At 34.2% G+C, this 15,506-nt stretch overlaps 1 protein-coding gene across 2 annotated transcripts; it reads right to left on the reverse strand.

Moving 5' to 3' along the window:
• Window positions 1–9,468: 9,468 nt before the first annotated feature.
• On the reverse strand, window positions 9,469–14,527 carry LOC109012437 (phosphatidylinositol 4-phosphate 5-kinase 1-like). Of its 2 annotated transcripts, XM_018994068.2 has the most exons (9): window positions 12,816–14,527; window positions 12,567–12,731; window positions 12,245–12,410; window positions 11,938–12,048; window positions 11,669–11,862; window positions 11,436–11,566; window positions 11,245–11,338; window positions 10,386–10,504; window positions 9,469–10,265 (listed from the first exon to the last, which is right to left on the reverse strand). In XM_018994068.2, the coding sequence occupies exons 1-9, from the start codon at window positions 13,991–13,993 to the stop codon at window positions 10,195–10,197; spliced, it is 2,229 nt and encodes a 742-aa protein (XP_018849613.1). In that variant the 5' UTR covers window positions 13,994–14,527; the 3' UTR covers window positions 9,469–10,194. The 2 variants fall into 2 exon arrangements, with proteins under 2 accessions (XP_018849613.1, XP_018849612.1); XM_018994067.2 differs by having other exon boundaries at window positions 9,470–10,504; window positions 12,816–14,526.
• Window positions 14,528–15,506: the final 979 nt, after the last annotated feature.

Raw genomic sequence — 15,506 nt, forward strand, 5'->3', positions numbered from 1 at the left:
TGAGTGGACTTCTCTAGAAGGTAGAGTAATCCAACTTATATTATAAACATTACCAGCACAATTTTTTTTTTTTTTTAAATATAAATATCTTTTATATCTTGAAAATAGATAAAATTATTTTCACAATGCGTTTACTTGACCATATTGCCAAGTTTGGATATTGAGATTAGGTCTATTCAGAATAATTGATTGTTATTTATTATTATTTAATATTTTATTAATATTTTAATATTAAAATCTATAATATTATTCACTGACATCAGTTAATATATAAGTAAAATCTACGTATTATATTGAATTTATTTTTTTTGGAAAGTATTTGAGTAAAAAATGATAAGAGATCTGAATACAGAGTCATTGAATCATGGTACTAGAGCTACTTTGGTTGCCTACTCATGTTATTTTAACTTCAATAATTAGATCAGGAATGACGTGATGTGTGCGTGTGTTTTTTGGGCAGCTTGGACAAAACTTACTATATATATACCGCGTCAACTGATAACAAAATACGTACGTACGTGATATATTTAACAAAACCTTACTAAATTGGAGGCCGAAGCTTCTCTGCAGGGTTACGTAAATATTATATAATTCTTTTTTTAAAAAATAAGATTAATTATTAAAAAATTATTATTTTTTATATAAATTATATATAAATTTATTTAATTATATCTATCATTTGTCTTTTAGCAAAACCTCATGATGTTTACGAAAAGTAAGGAAACCTATGAAGTTGAATTTATTTTAATCTCAAATAAATTTATAAATTGTCGTAATTTAATGTGATATATTAAATTATAAAATTATTTTTATTGTAAAGTAAATATAATATAATATTTAAGATTATATCAATTTATAAATTTATTTTTATAAAATTTATTTATTTATTTATTGTAACACATCTTTTTTTAAAAAAGAATAGAGCACGATCAATAATATCGATATCATGATAAGAGTTCATCGGCTTAATAATTAGGCTTCGTTTGGAACCAAAAATCCTCTCAACTCATCTCAACTCATCATTACAACTTTTTCAAATCCCAATACAAAATATAATAAACAATTTAATTTTTTCAAATCCTAAAATAATAATAATAATAAAAAATAATATTCTAACAATATTTTATTATCTCAACTCAACTCAACTCAACTCACTTCAACATCCAAACGCAACCTTAGTGTTGAGAATTCTAAACAACTTGTCCAATAATCTTGTCTAATTGATCATCCCATGCATAAGACGTTATATATATAAATTACATCCCCTCCGTCAGCCCATGATGCAGTGGCCGAACTATGTTGATGCTTGATTTTGAAAAAGATTCTGAAAAATTAAAATATCCTTTAGATTAATTTGTTCATAATTCTATAAATATAGAAAATGACCCCAACATAATTTATAATTCTCTAAGATTTTCTAAAATTTTAATATAAATAGAAATGTCTCTCTCTCTCCAATTTCTTTCCTATAGCCCCAAAATTATATTAAATTTTTATATATTATATATCTATTTAATTTCAAGGATTTTGGACCTATCAAAATTAAATTAAAGCTAAGTTTAGGACAAATAATATTCTTATATGAAAAATAGTTGAGAGGTTTATCATCTAGGCTTCATTGAGCAAGAAAAAACTTATTTAAGGTCTCAATTATGACATTATATATATGCTTAATGTGACATGAAAATATCTAAATTTTACATGCAATCCGATAAACTAGCTTACATACTAAAATAAAATATGGTCTTCCTAAAAAATCACTAGATAGTTTCTATGAGAAAACATATTCTAAATATTTCATTAAGAAAATAATAATAGATAAGAAGTATTATTCAACGAAACAATATTGTTATTAGAAACCTGAAATATATATTAGATTTTGTTTTTAAAATTTTATTTCTATGTGTATGCAAGATCTAATTTTATATATAGTTATTCTTTTTATTTTATACAAATGTATTACATGGTACAAAAGTTAGCCCCTCATGATACAAAGCCAGGAGTTCAAAAAGTTAAAATTATATAGCAGGGTACGTAAGAATTTCTGTCTCGGCTGAAAAAATGGACCGGATCGACCACCGTCCGGATCAGACATCGACCGATTAAAAAATAAGCTGGTCTCGGTCTAAAGAAGGTAAGAAATTTTGATTTTCGGTTTGGTTTTGGAGTCCGTGAGGTTTTTTCACCCGGATGGACGACCGAATTTACTATATAAATTTTTAAATAATAAATAATTATATAAATATAAAAGCAAACAATTATGTGATATTCTTCTAACCTAATTATTTATATTTAGATTATATCTATAAAACAGGTTAAGAATTTTAAGATATTAGAGTATTAATTATTAATTATTGCTACTATATATACATGATACTATTAACATAATTATTAACTTTTTACATTTAATTAAAACACTTAGTTTCGGAAACCCATCCCATCAGAAAATTTAGAACAACAAGGGTGGTGTTTGCAAACTCATAATAGCTCTATGTTTTATCTAGTTTTCAAGGCTAAATACTTTCCACATTGTGATTTTTTATCATCCTCTATTGGCTCTAATCCTTCTTATGTGTGGCGTAGTTATCTTTGAGTCTCGACCTGTTATTCAGGCTGACCATTTGTGGCGCATTGCAAATGGTGAACATGTAAAGATTTGGAGGGATAATTGGCAGCCGATCTATCCTAACAGGAGGATCATCACCATTTGTAATGGCTTAAATGCTGATGCATATGTTAGCGATTTAATAGACTCGTCTTTGCCGGGAAGATAAAAAACTTATTTGTTACATCATGTATTTCTTCCTTTTGAAGCTTTGGAGATTATTAAAATTTCAATATTTCTTCATTGGCCTGTTGATAAAATGGTGGGGGGATGCACACGAAGTGGCCAGTTTAGTGTGAGGTCCGCCTACCATTTAGTGCTTCAGTTGAGAAGTACTGTTACTGCTGAAAGCAGTTCTATTGTAGGCTAGCTTGAATACTGCTTTTTGAAAAAATATTTGGCATATGAATCTTCCAAATAAAGTTAAGAATTTTTTTGTGGAAAGTATGTACTAATGGCTTACTCACAAAAAATCAGTTGCATTACCTTCGAATCATAGATTCTACCATATGTAAGTTATGCCATGTATCTTCTAAGGATGTCTATCATACACTTTGTAAATGTCCTAGCAGTTCAAGTGTGTGGGGGAAATATTTTGAAAAACACCTTCATCTTTTGAATTCTTATTCTCGGATTGACAGTTTGGTTGAGGCAATTTTGGATCTTCATGATCCTAGTGCTATTTCCTGCTTTGCTGTTGTTTCTTGGGGTATTTGGAAGTTTAGGAATTTAAAGATTTTTCAGAAATCTTTAGACACAGTCTGTTATGTTGTGAATGGCTGTTTTTCCTATGTTGACTTTTCTTATTGGCTCGGCAATGTATGAAAGTGGTGCAGCCTCAAACTTTGTTGTGTTGGCAACCTCCACCAAGTGGGTAGTTGAAGTTAAACTTTGATGGAGCCATTTTTAATTAGGAATTAAAGTCTGGAGTAGGTGCGATTTTGAGGGATGACAAGGGAAGTATGATTATGGCCATGTCTAGAATGGAAGAATGTATACTATTGGTAGAAGATATTAAGGCTATTGCAGCCTTAAGGGCCTTACAGTTTATTTCTCACTTGGGAATTTCTCACCTGATCTTGGAAGGAGATTCACTTATTATAATTGAAGCCATTCAATCAACACCTATTGAAGAGTTTAGTTACAACCCTATTATTAGGGAGATTCAGCTGTTGTTATCTCACTTCCAATCTTTTGATGTTGTACATGTTGGACGGCAAGGAAATAGGATAGCACATAAATTGGCTAGGCATGCAAGGGTGGTGGAGAATACTCTTCAATGGTGGTTTCATCCTCCAGATTTTATTCAAGCTAGTTTGGAAGTTGAAGCTGAAACTAGCTTACGGGCTTAATGTATTTGTTAAGCTTGTTTGTTTTATGTACTGTATTACAATTTGTTTCTTCCTAATGGATGAAGTTTCTTGTTTCTAAAAAAAAATTAAAACACTTAGTTAGTTAAGTATATACTTAGTCTGATAGCTTAGATTAAATCGTTTTATACTCTTATTTGCCACAAGTAGCCTAGCTAGCTATTCTAAAACTACTGAAAAAAAAATATTTTAAATTCTGAGCAAAGTCCTATATATATATAATATACCAAAACAAAATTATATATATATATATATATAGGTAGCAATTAATAAATATGGCATAATTAGCTAATTCATGTCATGATCACGTACTCTGATCTCCACCTTTTTAAATCCTAAACTTCATATAAATTAAACATAAAACTCCTAATTGCATGCTATATATGAAAATTTCAAAACGTACGTACAGTTTGCTCGAGAATTACATGAAAACAGTAAAAATTGTACATAGCAACGCACGGAAAACTAGCATAACCACAAATATTTTGTCGGACAACCTTGTCATAAATGTAAACATGCAGCTCGATCGATCGTTGCCTGGCTCCACATGAGAGAACCAACAGCAGAAAAGAACATAGAATATCATGAAGTTTTGTTGCCTTCTCCTGATCAGCTTGCATAGTAGTTGCATTATTATTTGTCTGCTTATGACTGTCGATCGAGCTAGCTAGCTAGCTAGGTAGGACGTTGGAAATTAAATATAAGATATGATACATATATATTTCCTCTAAAATTAGATCATTTAATTTGATGTTAGCTAGTAATTGGAGAATATTTCTATGAAAATTTAAGAGCTCCTGATCTGAGCCTCCATTCAAATTAATGATAAACTAGTCGCGTGTGAATCCTTTTCTCTTTTTCTTTTTCTTTGCATTTATTTTCTTCTCAAAGGTTGATGACAGCCTTTTAGCATTCACAAAAGGAGACATGCATGTTTAAAGAAGAGAACTTTAGGTACAGGTCATAGGACAGTGTGGCCCGTGGATGATCTTAATGGCGATTTTCAATTTTTCTTTCTTTCAAAGTAGAAGTATTAATAGTACTATTAATGTTGTTAGTTTTTGTTGAACCAAGAAGAAAGTAGAAATCATGCATATGTACTCTAGCAGCTTGATCATATGCTAGCCGAGTTGCAGCTTGTGACAACAATGGCACCCGGCCAAATAGATCATAATGACATGATTGAACCAGGAACGAGTACTTCTGGCATGGGCAACAAGATGATCAAATGGTTGGGGGAATTAAGGTTTCGTTTTCGATGTTTCATGACACTTTGAAACGGTATAAAATCCCTGCTGCAGCATCTCCCCTAGCTAGCTAATATTACAATCACGGGAAGTACGTACTGATCAAACTTGAAGGAGAGAGAGAAGAGACATGCATGCAAGGTGTGCAAAAAATAATGAATGTCCAGCAGAAACGACGAGTCGAGTGTAGCTAGGGTTGGTGGGTTGTGTGAATAAATTGATTTTTCTGCATCATGGTCCCGACAGCTAGCTAGCTAGCTAGCAGCCCACAACGACGGACCAAGGCTTGCTTATAGAGTAGGTGATGTCTATATCGATCAAATTAAGTTGAAGAAATATAGCTCCGTGCACGTGTTACAAGTTGTTGCATGCTTTTGTGGTTTCTTTCCGGGCATGGACATGTGCATTGATTAGCAAAGCATTTAGCATTTGTGAAGCATGCAGAAAATAAAACCTTGTGGCTTCTTCTGCATGCATGCATGCTACATAGTACATAGGCAGTGAGAGCCACTCTACCCTGATCAGTTTTTTGAGAACTGTGTTTGCACGCCTCCCTGTCCCTTTCCTCATCTCCGAATCAATGATCTTCACTGATGCTAATTTGTGTAATTGCTGCTTATTGTTTTTTAAAGTAATGTTTATTGAAACGATGAAGGACTGATTGTTTTGTTCGATTCTAGTTTTATTTTCTAGTGATTAAGTACGTGAATATTATTGAGTTTATGTATTATTTTAAAAAAATATATATTTGAAAATATTAAAAAAATATTTAAAAGAAATTTTTTTTTTTGAAATTACACTTTTCTGGTTGGACCATAGGTTGGGACATCGGTCCAATAGCATCATGGTCTTTCTAAAAAAATTAGAATCTATTATTAAAAAATTAATTTTACTTATAAATTTTATATTTATTTATTTTTTTCAAATTGATTATGCGATATTTACACGTTCCAAAACTATTTCTATTTTTTCTTTGGTCTTAGGATTCATGTTCTATGCTACTATCTAGGAGTGTAAATTCAAACCGAAAAACGAGAAAATCGGTTCGGAGCGGACCGGTTTTGAATCGGTTCGGACCAGACCGGTTTTGAATCGGTCCGGTCCGGAACCGATTCTTAGAATGTGAAAACCGGCCGGTTCCAGTTCCAGTTTTATGATTTTTCAGATCGGACCGAACCCGTTAATAAAAAATAATATTTATATTATTGTATATATAACTTTTATACAAAATATTATATATATTAATATATATAAGTTTGATATATTATGTATAATTATAAATTTTTATGTGAAATTTTTATATATAATATATATAATTATATATATTCATATATGAAATAATTTCTTATTATAATTTATAAATTATTACATAAAATGTTAATACTAAATCACTAAAAGCTTATAACTAATATTAATAGTCTAATATAGACTAATGACTATAGTTATATTTATAATTAATACTACAAGTTTTTACTAAAAGTTTATAACTAATACTAATATTAAATATATAGTTTATAACTAATACTAATATATAACTTATAATTATAGCAATAGTCTAATATTAATACTATTACATAGTCTAATATATTAATAAAAGTATAAAACATTTTTTTTTAAATCAATTTTTTTTTTTATAAACAAATTTTTAATGACAAATTGTGAAACTTACATTTTAAAAAAATCAGAAAACCGAACCAGAAACCGGAAGTACCGGTTTAGGAGGGTAACCGGTGCGTAATCGGTTTTGAAAAATACAAAACCGGTACATACCGGTTCGGTCCTAAATTTTGTTCAAAACCAGACCAAACCGGACCAATTACACCCCTACTACTATCTTACTTCTTGGTGCGATATTACTCACGTTTCATTTGTTTTTTTGTGTGTGTTTTGATGTACATCTTTTTATGCCATTTAACAAATACCAGTTTTTAAATGATTTTTTTGTTTTATTTTTAATTCATATATTTTTATCCATGATATTTTAGCTTTTTAAACTATTTTTGTATAACGATAAAACCGAAACTTAAATAAAATAAAAAAGATAAATATGTATAATAAGAGATCTCTTCAATACTTCATAACATTTTTGTATCCATTAATTTTTTTCCTATTTGGTCATTGATCTCTTGCATGGTTTTTTTTTTCTTTTTTTTTTTATGCAAGAATTTAGGTACTGAGATTCGATTCTCGAACATCTTTCAAGAAACTTGAAAGAGAATCTTTTCAAATAACCTTGAACTTCTTAGCCCTATATATTATAGAGAAAATTTTTTGTTAACTTTGATTAGCCAAATTATTAATTCTGAGCTCAAAGAATAATACATTAAAAAATTTAAAAAAACCATGATTCACGAAAAACTTGAGATTTCTAAAACCAAAATTAGTTTTCAAAAAACTCTGAGAAGATTTGAAAAAAAGAAATCCAAAGAGATAATGAAAGTAGGAGTCTTAGGAATGCAGCAAAAGAAACATGTGAAGAGATATAAACACCTTTCAATTTTAAATCAAGCCTAACAGTTTTGACCGAATCTTCTAGAAAGTTTATGATATTTTGGTCTAATATTTCTAGATTATCATCAATAGATCCAGCAAAAGAATTTTTTCTTTTGTTATTAACTAAAGGTTGATCAAAACTAATTTTTACAGTACCATTTAAATATTGTTGAATAAAACAAAGATTAAGTTCATCAAAAATAACTTTCGCAGATGAAATTTCATGTTCCAAAGTCCATTCATTGAGAAGAGTAATATATTTCAAAAAATGAAATAAATCATTTTTAAAACCTGAATATTAGCATCAGAAGTAAAACTTTGAATTAACAAAATTTTATTTCCTAAAATTTTTAAAATAACTTTATGATTCAAATTAGTTTTTAGCACACAATAATAAATTCGATAGACTATAGTAAGAGGCTTGCTACCTTCTTCCATATCATATCCAGATGTCAAAATACTTAAAATCAAAATTTTAAAAATATTAAGATCATATAAAGTAAGAGTTAATCAGAAAAATAATAAAAATGTACATGAGGATTAATATATATATATATATATATATATATATATATATATACGTATTGCACCTAAAATGTGTAAGAGAAAAGACAAATATGAATTTCAACGGGTGTAGTATTTTTAAAAATATTGTTCACAGATAACGACTTGTGAACTGAAACATGGAATGATACGCAATCCAAATAAAAGTGGCATTGATTAGAACGGAATTAAATAAGGATCAAAAAGTGTAAATTGATGCATATTTTAGACATTAGCCCATTAGGTAATCATCGAGCTTTCCTTTATTGATCTTCTTTTTTTTGGGGTCAACCCTATTGCACTTTTTGACGAAAATACAAAGGTTTTACATAATCCTACACCCAAAATCAACATATCAAACATGGTTGGTTCAAATAGCCGTATGAATGCAGCTATTAATTGGGATCCAAAATACTAGTCTTTGATAAAATGCAATTAGTCTAGTCAGTCATATTTTGCATTCACATCGGGGAAAAGCTTCAACCATTTCATCGATCCCATTTATAAAAAATAAACAATGAAATAAATAATTATAATAAGTGTTTAATGGAGGAACCGGACCCATAATAGTAGGGCAGGGCATACTGCCACTGTCTTTGACCTCTGCTGTGAAAAGCAAAACATCCCTAGCCCGGAGTCCCACTGCCACTGGCCTCCCTCCCTATAGATAAACGAACCACCCTCCCCAAATGACATCCTTACCCTCCCATATTTTGAGGAATCACACTTTCAAATATCAACAAAAAAAATAATTTACACATAATATTTTTTACAATACTACGTAACTATATTTTAAATGAGATATTTTTATAAAACATTTTATAAAAATAACATAATTTATAAAAATATCCTCATTTTATAATATTATTATACAATATATTATGTCTATATCATCACTTATACTAACAATTGGATGCCTGCCACGTTTGACGAACATAGTTCCCCTCAAATTTATGAAAGTGCGCAAGAAGTATAAAAAATGAAGAACTCGAAATTTATTTATTTATTTGGAAGATGAGGGTCGAGGGGGAACAACTATTCAAATTCATTTTTGTTTCACCTTTGTATTAGAAATAGGCTTTAATTCTATGAAAAATTCTATACATAAAAGAAAAAACAGCACAAAATGAATTAAAAAAAATAAAAGAAAATTATAAAAAGTGAGAAGAAACAAGAAACGCCAGCGCATCTTTCTCGTGCTTTCTCTCCTTTTCATGTCATTTACCTATTGCAGCTTGCTTCCCTTTCACTGCAAAAAGCAAGGCAAATGACCCCATTTCCATCACTTATTAAGAGATCCATTTCTATAAACAACAGACAAAAAAGATTTGACTCAGAGAAATCCCATGGGATGGGGGCCCTCACTGGCAGATGATTCCACAACAGTTCTCTTTTCTTTGTCTTTGTGTTTTTTTCTCTTTTTAAATACATCTTACACAAAAAATAATCATGGAAAAACTGGAATTCCATAAACAATTCCCATCCTTTTCTATAAATCCTGTACATTTTAAAAAGCTTATTCCAAGTCTCCTTCCATTTTGAATCTTCCCTCTGATCAACATTTTTCTCGGTTCCCTATACCAACCTTTCAAATCTTCACATTCCTTGATTACCACAAAATTTTAACTGAAAAAGAAAAGGCAAATCAAAATCCAATCCCTCCCCTTTTGCATTTACAAGTGCTTGTCCCTTCCTACACCATGGCTGTATCTTCAAAAACCAGCCATTAGAAGCCCCCCAGAATCGGCCACCCAGAGGGTTCCCCTGATCATCATCACTACACAGTTTTGCAGTGGTCGGGCCTCTGACCAATCAAATAGAGTATTTGCTCCAACAACTGATGGGAGCTCTGCCTGATTCCCATCCTTTTCTCTGTAAGGGTTCAGATTCAGTTAGGGATTACCGGTTTTTTATTTACCGATGATCTGCCTTTGTGCTACCTGTCTTCTATGAAAGTTCTTCCTATGAAATCCCGAAACCTCTTTGAGTATAGCTTTGGATCAACCGCTGAAATGGAAGTAGGATCGGCTTGTAAGGATTTGTAGGCATGCTCTAACTTCTTGCTGATATCATAGTCCTGTAAAATGTCTATGATCCCAAAATAAAGGACTACTTCATAGATCTCACCACTGCGTGAAGGGGTCAAGCGACTTATACCACCAGGGGTATACTGATCAAAGTCACTCCTTCTAGCCACCCGCTCTGCTCTTGCAGGCGTATTCGCTCCTAATCTGATCAATGGCTTCCTGATAGTGAAAATATTCAGATTTCAAATCAGTTTATACGGTACTAAAATGTCTAAGCATGAAAATTCCAATGCTAAACCAAATTAAAAAAGCATCAAATCACGTCGGTGCATATTCATAGGGACCTTTTCATCTCCTATGTCCTTGCACATAGTTTTCTCCTGTAGTATAATTTATTCCCGGAGGGGAAACACGAGGGGGAGGAAAATCTGTAATGATGATCTTACCAACTGTTTTACCAATACAAAAATGATCTAACTGAAATACTACCTCAATCTATATCCAATATAGACCTTTCTAACATCGGCAATTATAATGCAGGATGAGCACTATTGGTCATCCATGGAAACGAAACTCACCAAGAATCAAGGACAATAATTATCAGTGAAAGCAATGGACCATACCCTCTACTTGCCCCACGTAAAACCATTGTCTAGTGAACAACCCCCACACAACCCAAAGCAATCCAAGTCACTCTCAATAATTCCAACAAGCACGTCCAAACACAATGAAAGAAATTATTGGGCACCATTAAATCCATAAAAATAAGACAAAGCTCAACCATAATGTGTTCATACAGTTCTTTGTGACCAAGCGTTTTCAAGTGTTAACGATGAACAAGGCATAAAATTTCTTAAAACCTTGTAACTGTGTGCAGTATTACCCTCTGAAGATTATTCAATCCATTCCACAGTAACACTAGGTACACAATCGAGGAAAGAACAGAGAGAAAAACACACCGGCCAGCTAAAATTTGATCCATGTTTTGTAACTCTGCTTCAAGGAAGCGACATCCGCGCATAAACTTTTCATTCTGATATGAATCATTCTTTCCTGAAAAAGGCGCACACATTGGGTTCAACACCCCTGTAATCCATAAATCCATCAAGCCACAAATTTAGATGTGAAAAAAAATTAGACAACTGATTACCAGTGCGCAAAACAAATGGAGATAATCCCATTTTGTCACATGTATTGTCATCACGGAAATGAAGACCAACCAAAAGACTGTAGTCCATGATTCTCTCTGCTTCCAAGAACTCACAATCTCGATCAATTTGTCTGGGAAAGTTTTCGAGCATATTAGGTAGATGCAAAGGACCAAACAGAAAAAGATAAGTGAAGTAAAATCAAGCGGGAGGTAAAATGTACACTTGAACTTACTTGATGAGCTCTTGGAACCAATTTCGCTGAAGGCGAAAGACAAAATTAAGATCAAGGTCCTTGAGGGTTGTAGTTTCATCAATCTCACCCTCCGGCATATCTGTTGTGCGGCCATGAGAGGATCCTTTAAGGTCAAATCGCCTATGGATGCGATACTCTGAGCAGAATAAATTTCCCATGACAATGAACCGGGTCTGGTTTTCAATTACAACACAAATCAGACAACCCACTTAATCTGAAACAACCAAAATTGATCTCACAACACATACCTTCTGGCCTCCAATAGGTTTGACACAATGCACCCCAAAGAATTTTGTCACCAGGGAATTTTCATACCGATAAACATGTTGGTAGTAACTTGGAAGCATCCGAATAAGCACCTAAAAAAGGATTACCGAACTTTGAGACATGATTTGTCCCACCTTTTACATGTCTTGATAAGATATGAAGGTAGAGTGGACACTAAAAAACAAACAGTTTACATTGTCCTAGCAATTCTATTGAACTACTTTCATGTCATGGGGAAGCTTGGAATTTCACAATACGAAAAAGGTCCAAAGAAGGGGGGCAACTTACCTTGACCTCGCACTTCTTCACTGTTTTTATCATAAATCTATCATCCTGAGTGAGGTAAAAGAAGCTTCCACTTTTCCCCGGAGAAGAAAGCTCCCTAAGGGCATCGTTCCCACAAATAGCCATCATGTAATCAGCAGGATCCACTTGGAATAGCTCCCTCAAATGTCTGAAAAACCACCCCGCAATAAGAAATTCTCGCCACCACAACACAAGAAAAATTGAATCACAAGAAGATAAGGCATACAACATGAAGAACGGAAAAATGAGAAAATAGTAATTGAAAACCACAATCCAGAACTTGAGAAAACAAATTAAGCAATACCTGAAAACAATGGGGCAGTAATCTTTCCACCGGAACTCTACTGATTGGTGGGGAGGCGTAATTTTCGATCCCTCGGTTGGAAACCTAGTCCAGAACTTCTCCTTGGGATCGAAATCACTCGGCTTAAGCTCACGCAATATAGACGCATGCTTTCCTATAGAATATCTGCGAAAAAACCAAATATAACCCCTTTAATAAAAATGATAATAGAAACAAAAACGAGCCCAGAACCTCAGCTCAACCAATTACCTAATCCCCAGCTGAAGATTAAGCATTAAATCGTAATTCTTATGGCCCTTGGATATCGTCTCCCCAGGCTTTTTGACCTCGCCAGTGAAACAACATGGTCTCCGCTGAAACTGCCGAATCCCGTCGCGATCTAACCCCGTACCGTTCCTATAAAACATCGAGGCCTCCACATTGTCGACAATATCACAGGTTATATCCCCAGCTTCTCCATCGGATTCCCATATACAAATCCTCGGAAAACTCCGCTCCGCCAAGCTTCCTCTGGAGCCGTCCACTGACGACCTCTTCCGCATCGTTATCATCAAATTCTCACCTTCGAATGAAGCGTCATTGCTTTTCAAACATTCTTCTTTGCCATTTCCGGGAAAGAATGTCCCATTCGGTAGCTGAATCTTGAGGTCCTTGTTGCAGCTACCGACATAGCAGCTACCATCCGGCCAAGTGAAAACACCACTTCCATTGGGAACTCCGTTGTCCCACTCCCCGTCGTAACGGTTCCCGTTGGCCCAAATCAGGATGCCCCGGCCTGAAATCACGCCGTTCTTCCATTCTCCCACGTACTCGTTCCCGTTCTTCCAAACGTACCGGCCATGCCCGTCCTGGAGGTTACGTTTCCAGTAACCGTCGTAGTAGTCGCCGTTGGCGTAGCGCTTATGGCCGTACCCGTGCTTCCGATGGGAGCTCCAGGACCCACGGTAGGTGTCCCCGTCAGATCCGATGAAGGTCCCAAAACCCTCCATACGACCAGACTTGAAGTCGCCCTCATAGGTGGCCCCGGAGGGCCACGAGAATTTGCCTTTCCCCGAGGCCTTCCCTCTCCGCCAGTCCCCCTCGTACATGCACCCGTCGGACCACAGGTACTTTCCGGATCCGTGTGGTGCGCTCCCGGCGAAGCTCCCCATGTAGAGATCGCCGTTCGGGAGGGCCTTCTCGACTTCGGAGGCGGAAGCTGACGCCACGCTGGCAGTCAAGGCAGGCGAGGTCGTCAAGGTGGTCGGCGTCACCCTCCGCGTAGCGGCTTGGTATCGGCTACGGCCTATGCCGACAAGTTGAGACGGTTTCTGGGTCTCTCTACCTAGCTTGTCCACCTCCGATTTCTTCTTCTTGCCGCCGGAAACGACGTCGTTGAACTCATCAAAGAGTAGTGCTGCTGCTTCACGCATTTTGGGGTCATTCATAAAAGCCAAGCTCTTTCTCACCCTTCTTTTAATCCCCGATATGCGAACTATTTACAAGTGCTCACTGCATTTGCGGGTTTCACTGTGATTCTATATCTAGAAGGGGAAGAGTCAAGACTGGCCGGAGTGTGGAGCAATTTCCGGCAGTTTCTCTCTCTAGAACCCACCCTTTTTCTCCTCTAGCTGGTATTTCTCACTCCAAAACCCCCTTTTTGGTACTTTCGTGTTTTGAAAAATAGGTGGAATCCTAGAAGCGCACACAACAGTCCTAGAGAGAAATGTATACGGAGAGACAGAGAGAGAGAGAGGAAGTAAACAAGAGAGAGAAAGTGTACTATGACTGTATGTGTTAGCCCCAACAACAACAGGAAAAACAAAAAAAAGAAAAAAGAAAAAAGAAAGAGAGAGAGACAGAGGTGGATCATGAATTCATCTCTCCTTGTACAGTATCAATGTCCCCCTTTGGCAAAGTCGCCTCGTCGATCGTCCATATTTTGTGACGAACATACCCCTCCTGTGTTTTTAGTTGTCAATGGCAGGTTATTCCTAGTCCCTCCTCTCCACTCTCCCAACCTCTGGTTTTATCGTGACCTGACGAAATCGGCCAACTATTTCTGTCTGTATTAACCCACTTTTTTTATTAACTTGTTCTTGTCTTTTCGTTTTCAGTACAAGAATACCATTTTTCCCTTTTCCTTCTCCTCTTTCCAATTCTTTTTCACGTAAAAAAAAAATTTTTGGTACAAAATCCCATCACAAAATTGACCGATATCAATTCTAAAGATGAAATACACTCCAAAACAAGTATTTAATGAATATTGGTTAAGCATATTATCAAACCTAACTAGCATATGATTACTTTAAAAATAAAAAAAAAACTAGCATGTGATTAATATTGTCTCATCGCCATGTCACCTTTTTTTTTTTTTTAGTTATAGAGAAATTATATAAAAATAAAATTATAAAATTATGTGTCATAATTAATTATATTATAAAATTATTTTTATGATAAAATAGATATAATATATCATATGAAATTATGTTAGTCAATAACTTTATTTTTATTAAATTTTTTTTATAGTAGTAACATTTTTTTTTAAAACGAGAAATTGTCATGAAAAATGAAATGATATTTGAGAGTTTGATAAGATAGTCACCCAATTGAAAGGGTTGTTTATTTAAGATAATAGAAACACCTTTGGGATGTGAAAAACATTACAAAATTGGTAAAATGCGGTTTGGGATCTGGAATACGCGTCGTTTTATGGAATATTAATATATATTTTTTTTGGTTGTACTTGGGATACGAATGGTAAAGGCATAAATGAATGAAGGAAACATGGGGATCAAAATATGACAAAAGTTTTAGACGGATCGCCACCAACCACCATAGCTCTTTGTGCTCCGAGCCATAGAGAGGGAGTGTGTGGTGCAAGCTGAATCATATCCGCATGGACTCAAGGCTAGCTTACGTGGCCCACTTTGTGGCCCAATTCAAGTAAGTGCGTCCTCC

This window comes from Juglans regia, chromosome 16, assembly GCF_001411555.2.
Source record: "Juglans regia cultivar Chandler chromosome 16, Walnut 2.0, whole genome shotgun sequence".
NCBI classification, from domain to species: domain Eukaryota; kingdom Viridiplantae; phylum Streptophyta; class Magnoliopsida; order Fagales; family Juglandaceae; genus Juglans; species Juglans regia.

Coding starts and splice junctions, on each gene's coding strand:
- LOC109012437 (XM_018994067.2), bottom strand. CDS start 13,993: ATGAATGACCCCAAAATGCGTGAAGCAGCAGCACTACTCTTTGATGAG. Junction 12,732..12,815: donor AATCTTCAGCTGGGGATTAG/GTAATTGGTTGA, acceptor GTTTTTTCGCAG/ATATTCTATAGGAAAGCATG. Junction 12,411..12,566: donor TACTGCCCCATTGTTTTCAG/GTATTGCTTAAT, acceptor GTGGTTTTTCAG/ACATTTGAGGGAGCTATTCC.